General features: G+C 41.0%; 2 protein-coding genes across 2 annotated transcripts; both read right to left on the bottom strand.

Moving 5' to 3' along the window:
* Window positions 1-2: 2 nt before the first annotated feature.
* LOC145709330 (uncharacterized) lies at window positions 3-671 on the bottom strand. Its single transcript, XM_081787011.1, has 3 exons — window positions 581-671; window positions 325-533; window positions 3-284 (listed from the first exon to the last, which is right to left on the bottom strand). Exons 1-3 carry the CDS (start codon window positions 669-671, stop codon window positions 3-5), a joined length of 582 nt encoding a protein of 193 aa, XP_081643137.1.
* A 1,908-nt stretch (window positions 672-2,579) lies between these two features.
* LOC145707242 (potassium/sodium hyperpolarization-activated cyclic nucleotide-gated channel 2-like) lies at window positions 2,580-12,529 on the bottom strand. Its single transcript, XM_081784736.1, has 13 exons — window positions 12,427-12,529; window positions 9,670-9,713; window positions 8,740-8,881; window positions 8,510-8,660; window positions 5,670-5,807; window positions 5,473-5,607; window positions 4,706-4,884; window positions 4,524-4,657; window positions 3,857-4,206; window positions 3,559-3,818; window positions 3,414-3,517; window positions 3,311-3,371; window positions 2,580-3,266 (listed from the first exon to the last, which is right to left on the bottom strand). The coding sequence occupies exons 1-13, from the start codon at window positions 12,512-12,514 to the stop codon at window positions 2,956-2,958; spliced, it is 2,097 nt and encodes a 698-aa protein (XP_081640862.1). The 5' UTR covers window positions 12,515-12,529; the 3' UTR covers window positions 2,580-2,955.
* Window positions 12,530-13,145: the final 616 nt, after the last annotated feature.

Below are 13,145 nucleotides of genomic sequence, written 5' to 3'. Positions count from 1 at the left end.
AATCAAAATTTTTTTTCAAAGTGAAAAATACAAAAAATATGATAATTTTCCTGAAAACCGCCGTCGACATTCGTAACATAGCCGAGATTAGGTGATCCATAGTACCAGTTTTGCGATAGTACGGTGAGGTATTCGGTTGACTCTGATGGAATCTCGTCAAAGCATTTGCATTGCGAAAAGCCTTGCAAGATTTCTCGATTGTAGCAATTGTCGATGCAGCCCCAGTTGTTCAAACAATTCATCGCGCAGTGGTCGAATTCTTCTAGCGCAATCACTTTGCATTGCTAATATCGGACAGGTCTGATCTTTTGATAAATCTCAAACCTGAAATTCAAAGTCCATTTCCAAATTATTACAAGTTGTGCAGAGGGGGTTTTCGCAGTCCTGACATCCGTTTGGGCAATTTTGTCCACAGGGACAATCCGAGACGCATTCTGTGAACTCGATCAGACATTGATTTTCACAAAGATGGTCAGGACAGTTGTTGCGGCAGTCAACGAAAACCTCCGAGCATTCAGTATCACACTGCTGGCCTGAATTTTACTGATTATTTATTTACGAGTGTCTCGATATCTCAAACCAAGTTCCAAGTCAGGGCATCGCGAGTCAAACTCAGCCAAATCTTGCGAAAAGCCAACTTTCGCTAGAACAAAAAAGCTTGAAAGCTTCATCTTTCTTTGTTCGAAACTGCCTCAAACCACCTCCGATCCGTTTTTTAAAGGCATTTTCAGGATAGTTATCAGTATTCTTTCTGTCTCCGCTTGCAGTAAAGCCACCGCATTTGGTGATCTGCTGTCGCTTCTCAAGAACCGGCGCAATAAATTAATTCCTACACTGAAGGAACTTCCAACAAACCTCGAAATCGTTGTTGCTTTTGATGATTTTCTCCATTTTGCCAACTTTGACAGATCAACTTTGTAAGCGTAATTCTTAATTGTCCTCATTTTCGTCGCGAATAGAAGATTTTATAAAGTGGGATGGATGGAGTGTCGTCGTTGCTGGATAAGCCCCGATCGATCACCCAGTTCAAGCAACTCTTCGTAACATTCCTCCCGCGGCACATTTTTCAAATAACATTGTCCCGAACGCGCTGAAAAGAAAAACGCTTGAATGCAACTTTCGCTCAGAATATTCCTTTTACTTCTCGCTTTTGGCCTTGCTAGAAAAAATGATGCCCGGACAGTTGAGAGAATGGCTTGGGAAGCTCAGATAAGGGTTGAAAATAAAATACTTTGCTCTTGATAAATTCAAAGAAGCCAACCCTTTTGATTGATGGTTTTCACCGCCACTTGTGCCCACGCAGAAAGGTCGAAATGCTCCTGGATAAAAATCTGGCTCGGGCTTCAAATAACCCTAATTTCATCCTTCCTTTCCTTAGACCTTATGTTGAAGCCTGATATTTGGTATGAATACAAAGGAAGTCTGGAGAAATACTTTGGAATGTACTCGGATCTTGTGAATGTCGAATCAAGCGCTAAAATCGACAGGACAGAAATTTACTTCCTCCAATGGAATAAAATAGGCGAGTTTTCCACTAATTTCTTAGCGCTTTTTTGAAAAATAATGAAAAAAAACGACGGAAGAAAAGCGATTCGACGTTTCCAAGAAGCCGATAAGTTACGGCAACCTCCAGAGAATCGAGGCGATCGTCAATTTCGAGCGGGAAATCCGCCGGATGGATCTCAACAACGCCTGCGAAAAAGCAGAAGAGTTCGGAATTCGCGATCAACTACCCGCTTGCAATGTAACTTGTCTCCATTTGATCATAGACTGATGGTTCTTACTTTAGGTTTCGGAGCACGCTAGCTGCAACCGTTCCTGGGGCGAGTGGAGCGAATGTCACTGCTCTTCTGAAAAACCCTTCCGTACTCGATATCGAATGGCTCCGCCAAGACTGTGCCACGCGCCAGTATTTCAACTCGACGAGTCAGCTTTCTGCGAAACCGACTGCCAGGAAACTTTTGGAATTGTGGACAACCAGTCGAAGTTCTACAGCTCTTCTTCCTCAGGAAAAGTTGTCAAATGTTACGAGATTCAATCGAACTAGGATCTTTGTTCTCCAAGATCAAGGAATATAAGAACAAAAAGATCTAGCCGACCAAATGCGAGTAATTAAGATGTGCTCTGCCCAGCTGGTTATGTCCAGATGCGAAAGAGGATATAAGAAAACCGGATTCGGATGAATTTTACACTTGATAAAATGAAACAAGTATAAAGAATAAGGAGCAGTAAACCGCTTGAAAATGCGGTCTATTGTTCTGTATTTTTTCTGACACCCTGTTTAGGAACGCGCTTACAGTTGGCCTGGAGAGGTTCCTAATATCCTTTTTTTCGACCTTTCAAACAACCTCGACCTTTTTCATGGTTCGAACTATTTGTGAGCTAAAAATTGTCAACATTAAAAACCAGCACATCAAGACTCAAGCTCATATTACTTCGATGACTACCACGAATACGATGAAAATGCCTACTACTCTGGAGATGAAGGCTCAAACATCTCAGGTGGATATTCCGTCGATGACGATGAAGACTACTTCTGGATCTAATAAATTATAAATAAACAGAAATTTTCCTTTATACTTTCTTTATTCAATATTATTATAAATTTACAGCGAGAGTAGTGTGCGTTAAAATTATTGAATTATAGATAAATTACAATTATAGTAAGTTTTAGTGGAAAAAACTACTGGCAGGAACGTAGAAGAGTGATAAAATGGAACTTTGAAGATGTTGTTGTTTTTTTTTTCGTTGCGCTAAGGATTGGTCGAAAAAGGGTCGTTTGCATCGGTGCTCGGATCATATGGGCGGGAAAGTCGGGCAGGACTGGCTTAGTTTGAATCCGCTTGCTCAAGCCGAGCTTTTTCGGCTTATATACTATCAGAAATCAAGGAAGAAAGCTTTTGGAAAAATTCTGACTCGTTGGCTGAATGCAAACCGATTCAAATTTGCCAGTCCCTAGTGTCTTCGACAACGTTGATTCAGAATTGCATCCGGATTCGGCTCTAGAACATTCTTTTGTATGCTCTTGTGCAGCGATCCCAGCAACTTGCCACAGTGATGGTCCTCTAAAATTCTCGAATAGCTCCTCTGTTTGGCTACTGGGTCTTTCTTGCCTTCAACAATGACGTCGAGATCTTGAGAAGCTGGAGGAGCCGAGTCGTGATCGATCGTCTTTTTTGCCCACTCGGATGACTTTGATTCTGTCTCTAGGTCAGAGGCGATCACGGTTGAAGAAGCAACGCCAAGATCGCACTTTGCTTCGCCACCTTTATTTGACAGTATTAAGAGTATTTACAAAAGATCAGCTTACTAAGATTGGCAAGACGGGAAGCAGCGACCTTTTCCATTGCTCGTCTCATGATCGGATATTCCTGAATTGATATTTATCGTCTAAAAAGTGGCTCTAGCTTCACCTCTAGTAATTCGTTGAAATCATCAACGTTCAACGAATACAAGGAGCAACACGTGACTGCTGTTATCGTCGCCGTCCGCCGACTCTTCGTCAGTAGCCGAATTTCTAAGGAACAGTCGAATTCCGCCCGTTACAGTCGATCTTACCGCCGAAATACGAGCCATCTGCCAAGTGCCGCGCTTCTACCGATTTCGAACTATTCACTTTGACGACGCCGTGCTGTATAAAATACATCTTCTTGCCCACCGAGCCTTCTTTAATAATTACATCGCCCGGCTGGAACACTTCGAATGCCAAGTTGGAAATGATCTCTGTGACAAAGTCCCCATCAGCGTCGCGGAAAAACGGCACCGCCGCCACCAAATGACGGCAGTTGAAATTTACAACTTCTTCTCGCAAATGAGAACTAAAGAATGACACTTCAGAAATGCTATTTTTTATTACCTGAGCTCGTCGAGAATGGAACTCTCGTCGAACATCTTGCCCTGGTATCTATTTTCGTAGTAGTCGTGTACTCTTAGTCTGAGGCTCTTGGGAAGGCGCCTGTACTGCATGTACTCTTTCACTTGCATATACTTTTCTTTGTACTGCCTTTTGGACGAGTCCATCGACTGGATAAGCGCGGTCGCGTGTCCGATAAACATCGCGAAGCAAACAGCGCCCGACACCATCGAGATCATCGTCAGCCATAAATCGTCGAGCGAGCGCGGCGCCTTCTGGCCGTATCCAATGCAGAGCATGTGGCTCATCGCTTTGAACAGGGCCCAGGAGTACTTTTCGTACCATTCCGCGTTCTAGAGTAAAAATTTGAAATGGTGAATAAATTTTTCTTTTCATCGAAATCATGGAAGAAGTGACCTAATTTCGCTCTTTCGGAAAAAACGAGTCTAAGAATTAAAAATTCAGAAGAATATTGACTCGAATTTATTAATTTCGCCTTTTGGATTAAAAGTCCGATAAAGTCTTCCCCTTAATTTCTTTTGGTAACGAAATCGAATTCTCTATTAAAAGACGCTTGAATAATTATCTCAAGTTATTCCCCCTTGAAAGGGGCGTCTTCCCAAAGAAGAATGACATTAATGAATATTTCAGGGAAAATCACCAAGCTCACCGTCAAATTGTCAATAGAGACCCAAGAGTCCTCGGGATAGTCCTGAAGCATCGGCACTAGAAACTGAAGGCAGCCATTCCAATGGCCAATCAATAGCATCAAACAGATCAGATTGAAGATCCGCATCGCCGCCACTATTTTTTAATGGATTAATAAGCTAGTTTTTTGTTTAAACGAATTACTGCTAGTTGTAGATAGAACTTCTTCCCATTGATTTACATATCGGATTAGTCGGCTGAGACGGAGAAGACGCAGCAATGGGAGAATTTTGGCAAATCGTACTAATTTGACGGCGCGGGATGCATTTGCGCCAGCGTTAAATCCATAGACTAGCTGAAGAATATAATCCAAAGGGATTGTGCTGTTAGGCCTCATTAAACTTTAAACTCGCTACGTAAAACATACGTAGTTCCAATATCGAATTGTTTATTTATCACCCAAGAGCTGTGAATGTCTATATCGATCTTTAATCTAAAGTTTCTACAAATAAAACCTGAGTCAGGGTCCTAAAAGAATTTTAACGAAAAGCCGCGTAGCGGCTTTTTTTTTAACGAAGCCGCGGAGCGGCTTTGCCAATACTATCAAGTTATTCGATTTTTTGGATTCATTGTTCTTAAGGACCCCCCCTCGTCAATAATTTTGCCAAAAAATCCAAAAAAAATATGAAAAGGCGATTTTTGATTTTTCGAAAATTTTTTTGGGATGGTGTCTGGAACCGACAAAAAAATTTCGACAAATTTTGCGTAGGCGGCTACTCGGCTGCTGATTGGCCGCTAAGCCGAATCCAAGCTTCTGATTGGTTGAAAATTTCCACGCAAAATTTGTCGAAATTTTTTGTCGGTTCCAGACACCATCCCTTTTTTTTTGGGGAGGGGGGAATTTTTTCTTTCATTCTCAATCGATGAGGATTAAAATCTTGTTTGATTTCACAAGAATTTGTGAGACGTGCCTAATCATGTCAATAAAGAACCAAGAGAGAATATATCTTCTTCTGATTTCTTTCGGGTCCAAAATAACATCCGGGTCGGCGTATTCCTTCACTATCCCAGTTCGGAAATTGATCACAATATCGACGAGAAACCAGCTTCTCAGAGATGTAAAAACACTTTCATTTGTGGATAAACACGTTTTTAAATCTGTATCGACGTGGCCCTGTCAAGCGACAAGTTGAACAGCATCCATCCGGGAATGGTGGTCATGTCCTCGTTGAAGAAGGTGATTCCGACGGGGATGACGATCATTGTCACGATTAGAAACGCCAGCGATATCAGGTCCCAATAAAATCTTGGAAAATCAGTTAGCGATTTTTTGATCGAAAATGGTTCTGAAATCTGGGCTCGGCAACCTGAGTCAGGGTTCTCAAAGAGTAAAATGAAAAGCCGCGTAGCGGCTTTCTTTAAATACGAAGCCGCAGAGCGGCTTCGCCAAAGTAATCATCTCAATGAATTGTTTTAACTAGCGAAGCCGCTTTGCGGCTTCGTTAAAAAAAAAGCCGCTATGCGGCTTTTCATTTTACTATTTGAGAACCCTGACTCAGGTTTTCTTCTCAGGTTGCCGATGTTAGTCTGAAATGGTTACTGCTGGTGCACCTAAAATTGGAGTAGGGATGGATGATGACTCCATTAATGTCATTCTGCCTTTCTCGTTCCTGCTCTATTTTCAGGTCTTTTGCCTCGTTACAGTAGAGAAGATGACACGAATTAACTTTCAAAAGTAATTTTTAGACAAAGTTAATTACTAAAAATGTTACTGTTTTTTAGACCTTTTTAAGAAAATGAAGACGTTCCTATGGCTTTGTAGGATCCGAAGACGCGCAGTGCAAATTTTGAATCAGGCACTCTGAAATTGCGGGCACAAACGCCCGCTGTCGCTTTTAAAGTGTTTGTAGCTGGGAAGGGCCCCTCGCCAGGCTTTTTCCCGGGTTCATAAGCTTTCTGGGGCGGTTTAAATGGTGCCTCGCCGGAGAAAATCGCCATCGAGCGTTTCTCTTTCTCTCTCTTTCTTTGGACTCTGATCTGCACATTGCATGTTTATTGCTGTCCCTGTCTTAAAATTTAACACTTGTTCAAGTAGCTGCGCGCTAAAAAATGCGCTAAAAAGACAATAAAAACTGAGCTCAACTTGTCAGAATAGAAAACAACAAGCTGAATGTTATAGATAGATCGAGGAAAATCAATTTTGAACAAATTTGAAATTCTACGTTTTTGAATTAAAAATGAAGCTCAAGTTTTTTCTGTTGCGAAAGTGATTGAGCGAAAACGACGCAGAAGAACATGTCTGACACAATTGATACTGCTGGGCATGAATATAGTATGCGGGGAGTATCCTATCCAGAATATGAGCTAGTGGCCGGGGCGACATGAAAAAATAATGAACAGCGGCAATGAACTTGAACCCGATCGCGGTACTGACAAGCAGGTTTCTCAAAAATGTCGAATGTTAGCAGCTTAATTTTTCACTGTAATAACTTGACATACTTATTGGAAAACCTGAAAACCTGAAGTACAGCGCTTGAGAAACACTTCTTTCTCTTCCGAAGTCAACTCTAGGTCGGTATCTTGGTAGACACGGCCTTTCAAAAGTGCTAGAAAAAAAAATAATCAAAAAAATTCGGCCTAAAATATTGGGTGGTGGCTCGAGTCGCCAGAAAATTCGATAAAAACTCAATTTTTTTCGACAGTTTTTTTTTCTGAAATCTTATTGGCCTACCGGCTGAATGCGGTCAGCTGATTGGTCGAAAATTTAATCAAAATTTTCTTCAATATTATCGCATTTTCTGTCGATTGAAAGATTAAATTTGTCATTTTTCTACTCAAATATTGAACAAAAATAAAAGAAGAATCAACGAGGAGATCCTTAATTATTGTCAGATTTGATTGTGTCACTCTTCCTATTACGGCGATTGAATTCTCTCTTTTGAACAATTTCCGCCGCTGCAGCAGCTCTTGGTCGTCTTTTGGATCAGTTTTGAAGAGTTGAAGATTTAAAAAAAAACAACAAAAAAGTAATGAAATGAAACTGGACTTCGACAGAAAGAGCTTTCTTGGAGGGAGTGTTGCTCTCCATCGGGTGTCAGGAGTCGCCGCTGGGGCTATCTGCTTCTGTTCAATTTTGATATTGTTTCTCTTTTGATATCCATCTGGTTGGTCTTAGTCTGAGTTGTAGTTGTTGGTAGGATCGGGCCGCTGCGTTGTCCCGTAGGGATTCGGGACCTTCCTTCAAGTGCTGCTCATCGCTCTATTATTCAGCTTAGCTCGTAGCCCGTAGGATTCTGAAGTAGCGACTAGCGCCTTCTTTGATCCCATTACCGAATTAAGTTTTCGAATCTCTGCCTATCGCTATATCTACAATTTTCGCTAAACACGGGGAAAGAAAGAACGCTCGAAACTCCGCGCCAAACTCATTTAAAATACTTATGAGTTGCAGTTTGATCCAGTCAGGAGCAAGAAAAAAAGGAGGAGGAGCAATACTATGCTATCATACTTCTTTTGAAAATAGAAATGCTACCCTAAAATGTTCGACAAAGCGGGGCCTCAGATTCCTAAAATGTTGATTTGTCGAGATTTTAAAGGTTTTTTTAGTTATTAAATTTGAGGGTTGGGGTTAGGGTTAGGGTTTGACTTATTAATTGACGAATCAACATTTTAGGAATCTGGACCTCGATTTGTCGACATTTTAAGTAGCCCTTCTATTTTTTTAGTAATTACTTATTACTATTTTTACTTACAAAGAAGTGCTCTTCGAAGTTTCAATAAGGGTTTCTCTGTTTTACAAAAATTTGCGTTTCGGGTCGATTAGATTTGGGCGAGGGGCCATTTGTGCCATTCCAAGAAAAAAAAAAGAACAGCGCGCTAGGTTTGTATAAGATATGCCTGCATAAATGATGAAGTCCTGTATGTATACTCCTTACACATTTTGCTTCTGCCGATTTGCTTTCGGAATAATGATAGAATGATCAATAAAGATTAGTTTAGCTTAGCGAATACCTGAAATTGGAGTACGGGTGGATGATGAAGACGCCGTACGACTTTTGCCGCGAGCGCTCGTTTTCTAGCGCCTTGTGGGAGCCGTACCAGCGCAGGCTGAATTTGGAGGTCGGGACGGACATCGAGCCAGATGCTATTCGATTTGTTCCTTCTGGAATTCATCGTTAGTTAGGCCATGAGTTTGGCCGAAGGGGGCTGAACTGGCAGCCCTGACTGTAAATTCTGCTTACCTTGTTTTTTACGCAGGAAGAGCCTGAGCATATCTGAGGGCGAGTACTTTACATCTGCGATGTCTGCCGTGCTCTGGTTCCTCTTTCTGCCCAAGTTGTGGTCCTTCTGCTCGCGCTTCAACAAGCTGGCCGACGAATGCCACTGAAACAAAAAATAATAAAAAAGGAATATGTAGTGATTTCGGGACTGTGAAGCTACTCACTACTAAAAAGAAGTACAGTAAGAATCCTGATCGCGGCGGGAACTCATTTTTATTTATCAGTGCGATTCGAAATCTAGCTCGGCTCTTTTTTTTCCCGCTCGTCAAATCACGCAAAACGCAAGGCGACGTTTTCAGGAGACAAATCACTGTGCTTATACTGAGCTTCGAGGATTATTCATGCTCAACATGTACTGTAGAAGTGGTCTAAGCGCGCCAGATCTATCTTGAGAACATTTTCCCAGTAAGAGCGCAGTAAGCTTGCATAAATCGAGAATGAGAACAGAATTTTAGCTGGAAGTCTACTCATTCTATCGTGGCGGTTTTTAAGGGGGTTTATGTCGTTCATTCAAAAAAATTACTATAAAATTTTTGAAGTAAGGGGGTCGAGGTTAGGGTTAGGGTTAGGGTTACTATCTAAAATCACTAGGAAAGAAGATTTTTAATCTGTCAGTACATATGATTTAGGGTTACGGTCATGGAAAGAATCTGCTTCAAAATTGATGATAGACATAAGTAAAGGCTCTTTAGTGAGATAATTACTTTCAAAATTTGAGAAAAGACCTCACTCACTGAAATTAAAGGTGTAAAAATAATTGAAGCAAAAGAAGATTGAGTTACTTTATTGTATTACTATGTATGGATGCTAGAAAATCAACATTCACGACAAACCCCGCCTTGAAAATCCCTGCCAAGATGGAAGAAAAAGAAGATTAATAGATTTACTTACTTTTGCAGATTCTGTCCATTGAACTCTCTTGTTCACATCACTATCTAAAGTACTTCAGTTAGACAACAAAAAAGCTCTTCTTATTTTGTAGAAGAAAAAAAAAACGAATTATTCGCGAGAGCTATTCTGAGCGCGGTGCAATTGAAGACAACGAGGTCAACTTTGGGGTCGCTGGCGCCGGCGACAGCCCGTTGCCCTTGGAGCACTTGATTCTGACACGATCGATCAGAATCAGATTTTAACACCAATTCTCATTCTCATTCTTTTAGCTTCTGGTTATCTGTAAGTATGCATTCTTTCTCGTTGTTGATTTCACAGCCGGAAAAAATGACAAAATTTAATTCAATTTAGAAATAAAAATAATTTCAAAGAAGAGTTATTTCAAAAAGGCTGTTTTTGACACTCTAATGCATCTTTTAAAAATGCCAAAATGAAAATGCCATTTGAAAAGGTCTTTGACCAGAATTTGGAGACAAGTTATTAGCCATGACGTCGATTATTTAGAGTGCTGATCGATTGTCTCGTGGTCATTTCGGAAACGGCAGAGTTCTTTATCAACTCTTTCTGACTAGACGTCGCTATCACCAGCCCTGTTTTTGTGGTTCAGCCCTTTTCAGACTTGTCTTCTCAAATGCAGCTATTGATTACTCAAGCGCGAAATTGAATACTGTATCAGTAGGCTTTCTAGTAAAAATTTCCTCTTTTTTTCTCTAAAATTTTTTGATCAAGACCGTTAGTTTCTATTTCTACTGAAGGCAAGTTTACTGTTGCTGGGAAGATGTCGGTACAAGCAGCTCTCTTGAATGTCACTAATCAGCTGATCGCGCGTTTCCGAGTCTGAACCGGCGTGCCCATTTTCTATGAGCTCCCTCTCATGCATGAACTGTCTTGAAGACGATCTGGACAAGCCTTCTACTCTGATCTGGGCGGCTTAGGCAGATTTCAATTGTCACTCTCGCTGGCTTGATTAAAACTCAGATCGCATGTGAGCTTGAGCCGATGGGCCCTAATGACCCAGCCTGGCACTCACTACATCTACCGAATAATAAATACATCTCAATCCGAAAAGCATAGAATCAGCACGAATTATGCAACCTCCTTTAGTAGCATTAGAACTTTGCAAAAAAGCATCTTTACAGAAACTCCGCATTTTTGCTTCTCTTGGGAGTTAGGCTTACTAAAAATTGATACTTCTGTCGTTTTATCGATATCTTCGGACAATATCAGACAGGCTATTATCAAGACATCTACAGATACATACACTAAATCACAGTATTAAAAGTACAACGGTAACTTTGCCCGGCAACCTGTGTAGAAAACCTGAGTCAGGGCCTGGAAAAGCTTTATAGAGAGGCCGCAGAGCGGCTTTTTAAATAAAAGCGGCTTCGATAGTGGCTTTGTTTTTAAAAAAGCCGCTCTACTCTAAGAAAACTCTGACCAAGCTATGAAAGCTATTTGAAGCCCAAATTTTCTTCCAAGAAGGAAAGGTGCAATATCGAGCGCTAGCGATAAATAACTCTTGCCAGAACGATCAGAGCATAAATCAAAGCTCAGCAGTCTAAATTGAGCGTCTAATTTTTCGTGGCTTGGGTCAATAGATCGTGTCCTTTGGCGTTCTATCTCTCTCACTTCCTCGCGCTGGTCCTCGATGCACAAGGTGTAGATGAAGCTCGAAAAGGCCTCCTTCAGTCTCTTCATCTTCCTTTCCCTTGTCCGAAAATTCGAGGGAAAAAAGGTCGAAGGAGGGCCAGACTCGAATGGCGCGAAAAAAAAGAGGATGCACGAACTATGTGGCCACTTGAGTCGGGCCAAGCCAAAGCCGGATCATCTGCCTGACCAAATTATTTTCAATCAACTTTTTCTCGCCTCTGGAGTCTATGCTTTGACTACCAGCGCGTTACATTATTCTCTGTCCCGGCTCATCAGTTCTTCTACTCGCGCTGCTAAGTGACTGTAGCTTTTTAATCAGTCGTCGAACAGGCGCTAATCAAATGACACCGCCAAAGGTCGGAATTAATTTGACAGAAACGTGATTTTTCTCTTCCAAGCCGCAGTCCAAAGCCTCCCGCGTAATTAATTTCCACTTCCTTTTTACTGCATTTGCTTTTGGACAAAAATCTATCAGAAACCGTATTGCAGATAGCCGGTTTTAAATCTACGTCAAATCATTTAATTGATACTGGTGTCGTTTTATCGATGTTTTCTGCCAGACAAGGTGTAATTGTTAAAAATTTATGAAAATGTTTTTTTATCATAGCTAAAACGGGGTTGAAATCGTTTGTGGAATTGTTTTTGACGCCCTTTTGAGGGTGGACATCACCTGGGCTCGGCAACCTGAGTAAAAAACCTGAGTCAGGGTTCATAAGATTACAAATGAAAAGCCGCGTAGAAGTTAAAAATAAGATTGAGGAATAATATTGCGAAGCCGCTTAGCGGCTTCGTTTTAAAAAAAGCCGCTACGCGGCTTTTCATTTTTGATTTTTATACCCTGACTCAGATTTTCTTTTCAGGTTACCGAGCCCGGGACATCACAAAGTGGGATTTCTAGCGCCATATTATTCTACTCTTTTTTCTATTCCCTTGATATTATTTTGAGATCACTGTTAGAATAAGGGTGTCAATGTGTTAAGAAAGTCCGAAAAATATTCAAGAAAATGGGTTGTGCGACATTAACCCCTTGGAAAAGAAGATTTAGAGAAGATGTAAAATTTAAACTCACCCTAAAAATTGAGAAAAACCGTGTTCGACTTGACTTACTGTATTTTAGAAAAGGTTTTTTCTTGGTGGGCTCTATTCTTTGCTTTAGCTGTTTGAGGCGATGGGAGCGCGTTTTCTCAAAAGACATATTTTGTCTTCCGAAAAGGAGGAGAAATTATTTTTTCAGAAAAAGTATTACACCGTACGTGAATTATTTATGCTAGCTGCAGATCCTCACGCCTATTCGAATATTCACATTGCGCATGATCATGAAATGTATGGATTTTATCTCTTGCATTTTAAATTTCGTCTCGCCTCTTCCTTCGTGTAGCTCAATTCTGATGCTCCTCCTCCTTGATTTCGTTGATTCTGAAATTCGCCGAACTTTGAATTTTCGAAACTGGAATTTTCTCTCGCTGGATTTTTCGCGTTCATGATGCTGGCTAAACTAACTGGAGCATAGAGCATTCCCCTCCCCCTCTCTCTCTCTCACTCTCTCACTTGTGTCATAAACAATTACTGTATCACGTGATCGATAGAACAGCCACCATCTCGGTAATGACTTGAGCCATTGCTGCGGCGGGTGTACTTCTTCTTTCGTTCGGCTTTTTAGTATTACTAAGTCACACGAGCACAAATGGCAAAAGAAGAAGAAACTCTGAAGAAAGAATAATTCTGATTTTTTTGCTTCTGAGGTGACGGGTGGCGTTATTAAACGCGATTTGTGGGCACAGATCGATCTCCTGGCGGAAAAAAGTAGAGTACGATTAATGCCTAAT

This window comes from Oikopleura dioica, chromosome XSR, assembly GCF_907165135.1.
Source record: "Oikopleura dioica chromosome XSR, OKI2018_I68_1.0, whole genome shotgun sequence".
Lineage (NCBI taxonomy): Eukaryota > Metazoa > Chordata > Appendicularia > Copelata > Oikopleuridae > Oikopleura > Oikopleura dioica.
The sequence above is the reverse complement of the archived record's forward strand: the minus strand, read 5'-3'. Positions and strand labels throughout refer to the sequence as shown.